Genomic DNA, 13,001 nt, shown 5'->3' with positions numbered 1-13,001 from the left:
CATCTCGAGGAAGCGTATGCAGCGCGAACAACGGCGAAGGGTTGGAAGGGAAAAGGGCGAAGGTAGGACAACGTGTTCACAGAGAAGAGTAGGAAGGTGGATACGATACCTTCCTGGTCTACGGCAGCTTGCTGCCAGCTATATCAGGTTACGCTCTAGCGCCCATCCACCACCCATCCACCACCCATTCACCCTCCTCCGGCTATCTCACCCTCTCGACTCGCACTCTTTTACCAGCCGCCCTCTCTTTCCCTACGTCTCTCTCGTTTTCTATTTACGCTCCTTTTCTCCCGCCTCCTCTTTTGCCCTCCGTCACCTTTTATGTCACCGAGCCTCAACATTATCGAGGAACACTGCATGCTATTAACGCCATCGACTACAAGGTCGTTCGGCGTTACGGCCGATACAAGGGTCATCTCGATTCTAAATCGATCCGACTGCACTTTCAACCCTGGCACAAAGTTACTTATATCGTTGCGTGGAATGTGTAAGAGATAAAGTGTTAAAGGAGTCTGGTTCGTTCAATTGGTTCACGGGCGTGACAAATGATAAAGAAGTTGAAAGTGGAACACGAAAGGTTCGGGCAGAAAGGAGAATCACGTTTCGAGGTTGCAAAGGAAAAGGCGAGGATCCACGCGACCTTGTTTCGTTTCCTGTCACGGTATCGAGGGCTCGAGATGACGTTGCTCGACGCTATAAAAACGAATGCAAATGGAGAAACGCTTTCGAACGAGCCACGTCGATCCGATTACCGTGCGACCCGTGGACGGGTGTCACCGGCCATTAGTGGGAACTCGAATTTCAAATCCCGTTTCCGTGATTACCGCGGCGGAAACGAGTCGGCGAAAGAGAAGAAAGAGAGAAACGAAGGGTGGCGAGGAGAAATAAAAAAAAAAGGGAAAGCACAGAGAGTGAACCAACGGCAGCTGCTGATCGTTTTGTAGCGAAGATCCCTGCTGCCACCAGTCGAAAAGTCGAGCCTTCGAAACGTCAATTTACTCGCTGACTTCTATCGACATTCGACGCCGTGTACCATTCTCCTGATTTCGTATTATCAATCAGACTGGAAGAAAGTTCGACGCTTTATCGTGGCTACGGCCTCGTCGCGAAAGGAAATCAAACGGGGCCAATTTCGAACTTCGACCGCGGATCCGATCGTTCAATCCATCGTTGTAATAAATTCTCATTTCGAGGATGTAAAACATTTTCTCGCTCGAACGGATTCACTGGAACTGGATTTCAGGCTTGTTTCAAGAGTTTAGCGGACGGTTTTACTACCGACGATTCATCCGCTCGTTCCTTTTCCCAATATTTAATAAAGGAAAAGAATATTTATTCAGACTTTTCTCGTTTTAAGGGTACGGGAGTGTACACAGCCGATCTCCCTCTTCTTAAATTTAATTCTAGTACTTTTCTTCAATTCGAAGATGTAATTTAGATTCTTACGATCCTCGACGAAACTGCATTGTATCAACATTGTTCCATTAGCCTACTCTATCACTGGAAAGTTTGATGAAACAAAGATCTACTAATTCAAAGGAACTGCACGTAGATTGTAGATAAAGCCGAAACTGTGGCGGAACACTGCTACAGGGTATTGGTCCTCCATGTGTATACAGATCATTTGCATCCAGATAGGAGTGGGTCAGGTCCAATTGCTTGCGTTAAATGCATGCAGACTATTACCAATTTGAACTGTGTACGTTCATGCTCTTGTTTGGACGTCAATTTGTATCTAGCTTGATTATTGATTCCTATTTCTGTCATCAAAGTCCACGTATAATTTCAGAATTACTCGATTCACCATTTATATCATACAACGTATTTCGTATCTATGTTAATTTATTTTCGAACGAATGAAAAATTTGCTTGACAAAAGTTTCAAAATTGAAGCAGCATTCTTCTAAATTGAATCTTGATAAAATTTTCACGAAACAAGTTACTTTAATTGCTATCCCGGCTGATCTCGGTTGATTAACCCCAAACAAACGACGCAGACTGAAGATAAATTAGTGCATCAATTAATTACAAGGTGCAGAGACAAATCTGACGCGACGAGCAGTCTGGGATCATATTCCTGACACGACTGACGGACATCCCACACAGATGTTCGGGGTTACCTCGAAATTGTGCTGGCCTGTATGAATCTGTCCGCGAATCGGATGATTTCTAGTTGATTCGCGTGCTATACCCGACAGCGCGGATGCCACCTGTCTTCCCTAACAAGTCCTACGAGCGCACGTCCGCACGCGAGATCACACAACACGCCGATTCCCCTAATTGATCATTAAACCCTTAAACAGAGACTGATTTTGCGCCAGTTGATAATCACTTGCGAGTGACGTTCGTTACACACAATCTCCACCCTTTTATTTTACAAGGGAATATTTTTCAGATAATTAGAAATTGATCAATCAATGTTAAAATGTACGAAACAAATATTAAAGAAAACGAAAGATTTTTGTATTTTCAAGAAATAATCTTGGAGAAAATACTTGGAGAAAAATCTACTGACGGATGTTTCAAGGGTTAATTCAAGAACTCTTCAGAGTAAATATCCTCAATGAAGAAGGGTCGTTCAACGACGGAACACAGAGATCAATTGAAAAGAAGAAAAGAATCAGTCTCTTCCGGGACAAGTAATTCAAGCTCACATGTTTCTTCTTTGAGTTAATATTTTAAAATATCTGAGAAGAAGCACATCGAAGGAAAGATGTCTCGAATCGTATTGAATTCTTTCGTTTAGTCGATCCGTTTATCCTCAATTTTCGCGCAGAATCGAGCCATTGAACCATCCAGTGTATCCGGTATTCACATCTACTTCCTCCCGCCGATCGAATCATCCATTCTGTCAACAAACCGTTTCTTTCAAAATCCGCGTAGCACGTGAAAACGCGTCCGTCACTCTAAAACGTTCCCGTACGTCGTTTAATCGTGATTCATCGGTTTGCCAGGGAATCGCCTGGCAAATTTCACGCCCGGACAGGTCCAATTAGAAAAATAAAAATAAAAATAAACGGGCACACACGTATCGGGGGTGCAATTTTTGTTTCGCGGCTCGGGTTTGTGGAAATTGTTGCGATCGGACCAGCGTGACCAGCATTTCGAACATACATTCGAGTGCGTGCGTGTGTCGTTCTCCACGCATGATGAGGAACGAACGGAATCATAAATGTCCGTTGTACGGTCTGGGTGACGCGGTTGCGGGAACGTAGCCGAGTCGTGACACTGCGAGAAGATACATCTATAGAGCTACCGGCAGGCCAACGAATGAAAACGGAGGGTTGGGTTCAGCAACCGGAGAAATTTATGCCGTCCCCGTGATGGGATTTGACGGCGTAGACGTGGATTTTCACCGTAGAATCGTCAACGGAAACGCGGCCAGGCCAACGAGCCTTCTCTCTTCTATTGTTTCGTTCCCTTCAATGTATTCATTGCCTTTCGTCCTCCTTTCTCGTCTTTTTTCCTCGCTTATTGTTAGATTTCCCTCTTCTCTTCGAGCACGCAATTTTCACACCTCCATTTTCCACCGTCTTCGAAGAATGAAAAGTGCTCGATTGGATATTTAACCCTCAGCGAAGTCACGTTTCGTTAGACGGAGCTCTATTGGATTGATATAAAAAATAAACCCCCCAGTGAATTCCTTCGTTAACGTTTATCCGTGAAATTCAAAGAATTTGAAGATAGAATTATTCAAGATAATTCTTCGGTCTATCAGGAGGAGCGTCAAAGGTAGCTACTTCGTCACCCCAATAATTTCTTAATTAACCCACACATTTGTCGGAATGACGTCGTATCCCATGACGTCGGGATCGTCCTACTTTACATTTTACGCTCCATCTCTGCCGGTGTCCCGTATCTCGGCTCGTCTAACCGAATATATTCACGTGAGCGTCCATCAAGCGTGCAGAGAGATAGCGTTAACAAGCTTTATATAAGCAACCTCCCGGAGACCGATTCTGCTTGCCTAGATCAAAGGAACTGGCCCGTGTTTCCTGCTCTCGATCATCGGGATGCTGGACGGAGTCGGTAAGGGAAGCGTAGTTCAACGACTAGTAACAACGAGCCAAGGGTGGAAAGGAGAATCCATGGGGGAAAGGGTGGATCGGTAACGCGTCGAAAGGTTTCGCTCGAGCCTCGGGGCAATATTTCTAACCGCCAATCAATCGGTTCGCCGATGATCAGTCGAGGGCCGACTTCGTGCCACGTCAGTGAAAATCGCTACCAATCCTGCCGACCATTCAAAGGGAGAACTTTCCAAGTTGTGGTTATCGCGACCGATCGATTTCGCCTAACCGTGTACAGGGTGTTTCAAGCAACTGGGACAAACTATATTTGTAACATCGTAATATTAATGTACTCTATCGATCCCATTAACTAATTAGATATCAGACAGAATAGAAAATTGAAGAAGGGTTGGAGATACAAGTTGTTCCATTTGCATCGAGGAACACCCTTCCACTCTTATCCTCGCCCGGTGAATCTCCTCGAGCTTCGACGTATCTATCTCTCTTTGCCTGAAGGGACAATGGAGCACCGTTCTCCCCGGGGAATATCAGAGGATAGGAGTATGGCAACGTTTCTCTGGCAGTAGCCGATGTAGCCGGTCGCCCATTGGCCGGCGGTGAGAGAGCACTTCCTGTTAGCCTCGACCCTCGTCCGCAACCAGCCGCAGGCCGCAAGCCTTGCCTCCTGCGAGCCGTAACCTCTAACCTCACGCTGTTCGGTCTGACCTCCTGCCGACAGCGTAATTGTTTAGAAACCCCTTGATCTGTAATTTCAGCGCCCAGCCTGCTCTCTACACGAAACATCGTTAACACGGCACTCTCTCTCTGTCTCTTTCTCCATTTTACTCTGTTTCTCTCTTCAACCCTTCGCCCGGAGGCCAGACTCGCTGACGCTTTCTATCTCTCTCCCTTCGTTTTACTTTCTCACCATTTTCCTTTTCCCTCCGCCATGCCACACCACCAGTCGATATCCCGCGCATGCACGTCGTACCTAGTGCGGTTATAACGCGGACAACTGCGACTGGAAAGTTTGCACACACCAGGGGTGGCGAAAAACCAATGAGTCGAAAGGTCACGCTTAATTGTGTGTCTCCTGATGGAACATGCTGCTGTAGTTTCGACCGCGACTTTGTTACCCAGGGATTACCGCCAGATGGGTTCAACTACAGTCATCGAGAAAGATACTTCCGATTTTGCTTCGGACAAGAAAATATTTGTCGTACGAAGAAGGTTCGAACTTTTTGACAAGTCACTAAAAACCACTGGTTCTGAAAGGATTGACCTAGTAACTTTTAAGTAACCGTACCAGCTAAGTACCTTCCACGACGCGACTAATTGTAAGAAATATCTATTAAGGCACTTTTAAGAGTGAGGTGTATAAATCTAGGTTTCATTAAGGACATCGAGATAGCCTGAGAAATAGCTGGAAGTTAATGGTTTTATGTAGAAGTCGATTTGACACAGAATTTTATCGTTCTACGAAAAATATGGAAAAAGTTCCTTGATTTGATTGATGATACTACGAGACTTGAGAGAACGAAAGTGGCTATTGAGGATCTCCGAGAGGTTCGCCAACTATTACCACTTCTGGGAGTTCTAAACTATTGATATTCAAAGAAGAATTCTTTTAATGGCTCTTGATGTGACGAATAGATTTTTGAACCGTGAAATATTGGCCATTTTGTCGTCCCTTCCAATTGCACCTCGCGAGTGAACTTTTTAGTTTCTTTGCATTTTTGTGCATATTTCTTCGGGTTGCTCGCACTTTTTCTTCTTTACGAGCATCCGTGTAACGATGCCCGTCTAATTCGCCTCATCAGTATGTATAACGTTGCCACGTAACAAAAGGATTTAAAAACACCTTCAATTACCTTACTCGCGTACGTCGTGTACTCGTTTGAAAGACAATCTACTACACAAAGGGAATGGAAAGAGACATGAAAAAGAATGTAACAGTCACTGTGTCCAGTGTAATTTTACATGTGAAGAAATCTCTTGAAATTGAGGATCTAATATTAATCATTTTTATGAATAAAGATTAATAGACAATGATCCCACCAACATTGAGATATTCCATAAATGTGCCATTAATGAGGAAAAAGTTGGTAAGGTGAAAGGTAAAATTTTAAAAATTTCATTATAGAAAGTTACAAAATTTCATTATAAAGTTAAAAAGGCCAACTTTTCACCTTTAATTAAATTTTATCTACCCATTGTAATTTAAATAGCATACGTACATGTATTCTATGTACGAGGAATAATTATGGTAATTAGATTAGAGCACAAAAGAAAGTGAGAAATTAGTAATTTTTCAGTGCACGCCCGTTACTCTGAATAGAAGAAAAGCAATTAGAAATAATTCATGAAAAATGTTAAGAGTGTTCGCAAACATTCAGCGGGATCATGCATAAGATATGGAGAAACGTGGCTCGTAAATATTTGAGTGGAATTAATTAGGAGAATTTAGTTTCGAGCGCGAATACAGTAAAAAACCAACTTCAACCCTGGCAAATCTAGTTGGACGAGATAAATATTTACGCGAATCCTATATTTATATCCGTTCGTTCCCTTTAATTAATTACATATTTTATGAAGAAACCGAAATAATTCTTTTCCGCGTATCGTATATCTGACTGAAAATTTGCCAGGCGAAAATTTTACGATTTTCCCTCCGATCTAATCATACGTTTCGAATCTTTCTATGCAAACGCGAGAGGATATTACAGAAGGCGGCAGTTTCGAAGCCTCAGAAGCCTCAGATCTAATTTCGCAAGAATCTGAAAGGCTTCCTCTCAGCTTGCGGTTCCAGGTCGGACGACTTCCTTCCTAAAATCTGGCTCGCAGACCGCGGCGTTCAATTACCAAATTCACTTAGAGCCCTACTTACGATCTCCTCCAGCTTCGAGCAGCCTTTCCTTGCGGTGCAGGCCAGCGCGACGATCACGCCGCCGCCGAACATCAGCAAAAGGAACACCGCCAACTTCCATCCGTGATCCCTTTGCGGAATGAGCTTCTTGGCGCTCGGCAGCCTGGCAACCTCGGTCGTCGAGACGCCTAGACGGGACGCCTTCACCAGGATCGTCCTCAGACGTCTGGTCGCTTTCTCGCATGCCATTTTCGTCGGGTTACTTCTCGAGGCTGACCTCAACGACTTCACGTGCACCTGATCCATCTCTCGCGATTCGTATTCAGACGACGTGTACGGAAATATGAAAGAGACACCTGTACGCGCGCATAACAATACCCTTAAGAGATGTTATTTGAGAAGGAACCGTTGGTAATGAGCTGGCTTCACTTCCTCCTTTCACGTTTCAAGAATACACCAAGATTTCTGCATTCCAACTTTCTTCCTTATATATGTTTAAAATAACTTTTCTTCCTACAAATATATAAATATTGATGAGTATAAAAAACCTTCGTACAGAGGATTTTCTTCAAAGATATTCACAGTTTATGTCAAACTTCAGTTCCCTTCTGCTTTCTCAAACTTGAACCTAATTCACCTATCACATAAAACACCGCGAATATAGGGTGCTCCGGTTACTAGCAAATTTTGGATAATAATTCTTGCAGCAACAGGTTCAGCTAGCTCGGTAACCGTGTAACAAGGATCGTGAACTCTCGTCTCATTTCTCTCCGGTACTTCACCGAATCTTCGGCAACTCTGCCTTCTCCGGTATCACGCGCGATACATAATTCAACCGCAGCGTGGATCAATCCGAGATCAATCTGATTTCTTCTTCCAATAATCTATATGAAAGGATCATCAGTGGTCGGTCGAAATTTACGAGTCTCTTCCTTTGGCCGATAATTCTTTCAGCAACCGGCTGGGTTATCGCGTGGAATACGGGTCGAAAGTGACCGGCAGGAACGCGGAGCGTACCAATTCCGAGCGTCGGAACGTCGTCGACGGGCTTTACCGCTCACGTGGATGGACTCTTCTGCAGGTTTTATGAGATTATACCAGCGGAGGCTGTGGTATCGCGCGGCCTGGCTCTTCTGCTTCTCTCTCTTTCTCCTGACCCTCTGTCCTCCATAAGCCGGCCCCGAGATCGTTATATTTTTACGTGCACGACGCGAGGGAATGCGAGATGGCGGGAAAGGTTTCGTCGCACGAATGAGAATCGGCCCAGATAAAAGGAAATGAGCGGAGCCTTCGAAATGAACTTGGTAAAGGAAGACGAATATCTTCTGCTCTAATGTCCTCTTCGTTCTCCCGATAACCTCGACGGGATTTCGATTAGAATCGATCGCGGCTAATATCAGGGACTCGATACTATCACGCCGGATGAGTTACCCTCGCTAAATCCACCGCGACCTCTTTGAACAGGCTACTCTTCTCGTTCTCGCGTCGTTTCAGGCTTTGCATGGGTCGACCTGAGATTAAGTCGACCACGAGCGAGCTCGTTTCCTCCAAGATGCGACGATGAAAGGTTCTTCAGCTCTGCCAACGACGACGCGACGTCTTCTGCTCGTCGGAAGCAACGATTCGTGAAACGTACCGAGGCTCGTCGTTCGTCATACTCGCTCGAAGATTCGCTGATAAAGAATCGTTCCGTTCCTCCGAATAGCCTCTGCTATATCGTCCCCTCTATAATCGCGTCTTCCTACGATTTCGGTAGACGCTCAACCCGGATTCTTCGTTTTATGCTGGCCAAGCCTCGCTCCAGGGTATCTCGTAATGCTCCTCGTTTCTCCAGCCCTCACCTGTGAACAAAAACATCGGAAGATTCGGAATTATTACGAGGCTCGTGGATTTAATTGTTCATCAAGCTTGATCGTAGAAATAGCGCTGATGAAACGATCGCGGTTTAGTGCTTCGTGTTTTTCCCTGCAATTACTCGTTGCTACGTTGAGAGGATGCTATACGATTACAACGCGGGCCATCAATCACGCGGAAATCTGAGTAACTGTGTTCACGGGAATAGTCCTTTTTCATGCGCTTTTTTTTATCGTTCAAAAAAGAGAAGAAAAAATTAAAATTTGCATCGAAAGGTTTCATCCCCTATCGCATATTCGCGATCCTTTTTCTATTTCATTGAATATAATTATTATTGGACACATATTTGGACAAACAAGGGTAAAGGGTGAAGGTAATAAAAAATCGATAGAACTGTCGAACGATCAGCCTTGGGGGAAAAGTTTCTCGGAGTAACGTAAAAGACCAACGTTGGAGATCTTATTTCTGTCGATCCAAACCGGACGTACCTTCGAGAGGGATGGATTTCGAGTGCATTAAAGATAGAAGCAATATTGGGGATGGGATTATCGGCGGACGGGCGATATCACGGCGAAAATACTCCGGTTGCACTCGAATGGAATGAACGATTCAACGCAGGACCGTGTCCAAGGATTAAGCGAGAATTACCTTGAATTTCAGTTCCCGAATTCCGTCCACTTAATCCTGTTCCCGTCCGTCCACGTATACACGAAACTTGAATGTCATTTTCTTGTCCGTAACTCTTCGCTGGTTAATCTTAAATCCTCTGTTAATTGCATTGTTGCGTGGCAGAGAGGAACTTGCGGGACGAGTTATTAGCGTATTATTCTCAGGGAAAAATGAACCAGGGATTGAAATGTACTTTCTTGTAAAAATTGCTTGAAATCTTCTAGCTGCTATTTTTTAAACGAAGAAAATTCTGTTTTCGTCACGGCAATTATACTGATTTCAAAAGAAAGATGAGAAATGGAATGGAAAATTGATTCAGCTAATATGATACAAGATAGATATTGGGCGTCTTGGAGAAGGATAGACTTGGGAAAATCGCGTGTTCTACAAATGAGGCCATTATAACTTCGTAGCTAGTTTTAAGAGTAGTTTCAGTTTGCCAAAGTGTTTGCAATCTCTCTATCTTCTATCTATACATCGCTCGCGAGTGTCTTACATAGAGGCTCTTTCTTAGTCCATATCTCTGTTTCAAATGAAGTTCAACAAATTTTTAATAAAAAGAAATGTTACCATTAAATGGAAGAAAAGAATCGTGGTTTTAGAAATCAGAAAAATGTTCCCGAAAGGATCTTCACAGTACCTGCAGAAGGTAAGTACACGTTTTAATTACTGAGTCTAACCACGAGAATCTCTTGAACGAGTTAAGTAAAGGACGATCAAAGAGTCTTTTGACTACGCTAATCCCATGTAGAAGGTATACTGCATACATCCATTATCCTTTATACAGGATCGTCAGAGGATTAAGATCCCTTTCCCAGCATACGTAGAAAGTTTTCCACGCTGGCTGTTCGTATCTAAATCACTTGGCGCTAACGATTATCTCGATCCAAGAGCGTAAGCTTAATCGCGACCAGCTAATTCTCGCTTCGAAACTCCCCAGACTGCAATAGTCGTAACGTTCGTATGAAAGCTCGAGGATGAGAACGTGCCAAGAAAGCCCCGCCGTTTTCAGGACCTTCTAACCGTTCAAGGATCTCGAAAGTACTTTCCTTTTAATCGCGAATATATATATGTAACTTCCAGTTGAAAGCAAGTTAAAGGCTCATCCTTAAAAGAATATTGCTAGAATGTAGCCATTTCTCTTAAGACATTGATTAATTAAATAATAGCACTGCTATCCTAATGAATTTCGAAGCTATCCATCTTCTTAATAATTAGAGTTTCAACCTGTCTGACTAAACACGCTCATTTCCACTGCGCCAATCAACGCATAGTCGACACTGTGATTCGAACAAGGTACGTTTGCTAATCTTCGGGAATTAATCACCGTTAATGTAAGCCCGCAAACGGCCGCAAACCCGTCCCGACGTTATTCCTGACGATCCGTGTGCATCCGGCGCGATGCGAAGCCTCGATAGGAGAAGCTTTGATTCCGTTCCACGAAGCAGAAGCTGGCGTGCTTGGCATCGCGTCGAAAGTAAATGACGAGTAAAGTTCTGTCGTTAAAGCGAGGAATTGCCGCGATGAAGTTGCCCGAAACTAAAAGTAGAATCCCGGCTTCGCTTGTGGAACGGGAGAAATCGAAATTGCCAAGTCCGTGCCTAGTGCGTGGGTGTAGCTTGTTTGTAACGAGAACGACGAGGATTTCGAAACTTTTTCAAGTTTCAGCCTCGCGACGACCCCTCCGCGAATTGGTCCTTTTTATGGATTCTTTAGTCTTGCACGGTTTCATTTTCTCAAATCGCTTTTAATCCCAAATTGGATCGAACCTGATCGACACTATCCGAACTGGAACGCGTCACGAATTTCGTCAGAATTGTTAACGAGATCTTCATCCACGTCGTACGTAATTCAATTACAAAGTGTCCTTACCCGGTACCGAAGGAAGTTCCCGTGTATCGGGCGGCGGGAAGTTAACTAAACCTGAAAAGCTGCTTTTTGCCGGCGGTATTAGCCCCGGCGTCGATGTTGACCATCGTCGGTGGTGGCTCTACGGCCGTGCACCCCCCCCGGGGGACTTCGCTCGTATTTTCCAGCGAAGGAAGATCGGTGCACCTTTATTGGATAAAACTCGATGAAGAACTACGCTGCTGAAGCCATCGACCAGAGTCCGTAGCCCCCGAAGAAAATGAGATACCTTAATAAGGTGCCGTCCTCTGCCTGTAATTACGCGTTCCAACTTCCTCGCTATTTTCGTGCTGCGAGTAATTAGAATACCGATAGCTTCAACGATCCTGCCTCTTTCTCTCGTTCCACTTCCAACCGGATTCTTCTTTTTACTTACTCCAAGAATGCGTTCAGAATTCTAGCTAACTTCCGTATTATATGAGAAACGCGAGAGTTCTGTACCGAAGAATCGAAAGCAGCACATTGAAAGGATATTTCGTCCAACGCATCCACTTTGTTAATAAACAAACAACGTTAATCAGAAGCTGCATATTGTATTATAAAATGTCGGGTAATTCTGTCCGTTACGAGGAAAATTAATTACTGGGGAATGATGAGGGAATTCAATGAGGAAACGGCGAGATTCTTCGAGGACGTTTACGTCGTGCAAATTCGCGGACCTCGAGGCAACCCATTTAGGAGGCCGCGTGGATTTTTCATTAACCGTGAAAAAACACGGGACGTCGCGACGTTAACGGTACCAACGAATGAGGGAAGATTAATCAACGCGTTCGTGTAACAGTCGGGCTCGAACGCGCCTCTCCCTGGCTAATGCACTGTTAAAACGTGTAACGCATCGAGTAACGTGCCGCTTAAGCGGCTCGATTATTCGTGTTTACAAATTTCCTCGCCACCGTCGACGCGTGAATTGAATGCAGCGCGATTGTTCTTTCGTTTAAACTGCGGTTCGCGTTGCACAATTGAATCGAAACCGGAGTACATGTATATTAAATTGATATATGCAGTTCCTTTTGAATGTAACCATTTTTAAATTTAATAAAAGATGCAAGATTCTGAATTTAAAAATTTTTTTTTAATTGAATTTAAAAATAATTTCTAGTTTTTAGTATGGAACGAACGAACTATTCTAACGTTCTTTCATCAAGCACATGGCGCAGCAATCACATTTGAAAGTAAAAGAAAAATCCATAGAAAAATACGAGGGAGATAAAATCTCGAGATTGGAATCCTCGGAAGATTCGCTCTGACTCCAAGATTCCGTACTTCGTTACGCAGTCATAAAGGAACTACGAAACCGCCGTTACGAACAATTTTATGCTTCCTTTTACTTATCCGTAAAACGATTCTCAGCCATGTCGAACGAAAGCAATACCTATGATTCATTTCCCTCTCCCCGTTGCCATCGTTCCCTTCTTTGCATACGCTGTCTCGTTCGTCATTTATTTAGTCCCGTTCTCGAAAGCAGAAATTGTGAAAGTTTCAGAGGGCCCCGGAACAGCGACGTCACTCGAAACAATGGCCTGCCGTGTGCGCGCACAGTTGATCCCATATTTTTCCGTCGGTAGCGTTGAAGTTACCCCGCGCGTCCTTATCCGATCTGACGCGAGAAAAGTTCACCCCCCGTCTCGTAATTCCCTCTTCGGCCTCTTTCTTTCTTCTCGTATCGCGCGCACACTCGGTTCGCGCCCCGAGCCTGT

General features: G+C 44.2%; 1 protein-coding gene across 1 annotated transcript in view; it reads right to left on the bottom strand.

Moving 5' to 3' along the window:
* The window catches only part of LOC114876457, a 64,188-nt gene that overhangs the window by 42,262 nt on the left and 8,925 nt on the right, over positions 1–13,001 (bottom strand). Inside the window, exon 2 of the mRNA XM_029187956.2 lies at positions 6,895–8,714. Coding sequence (XP_029043789.2) covers positions 6,895–7,179 — 285 coding nt within the window. The 5' untranslated portion in view covers positions 7,180–8,714. The remainder of the gene's footprint in view (positions 1–6,894; positions 8,715–13,001) is intronic.

Source organism: Osmia bicornis, chromosome 14, assembly GCF_907164935.1.
Source record: "Osmia bicornis bicornis chromosome 14, iOsmBic2.1, whole genome shotgun sequence".
In the NCBI taxonomy this organism is placed as follows: Eukaryota; Metazoa; Arthropoda; class Insecta; order Hymenoptera; family Megachilidae; genus Osmia; species Osmia bicornis.
Note: the sequence above shows the minus strand (reverse complement) of the source record. Positions and strands in the feature narration are given on the sequence as shown.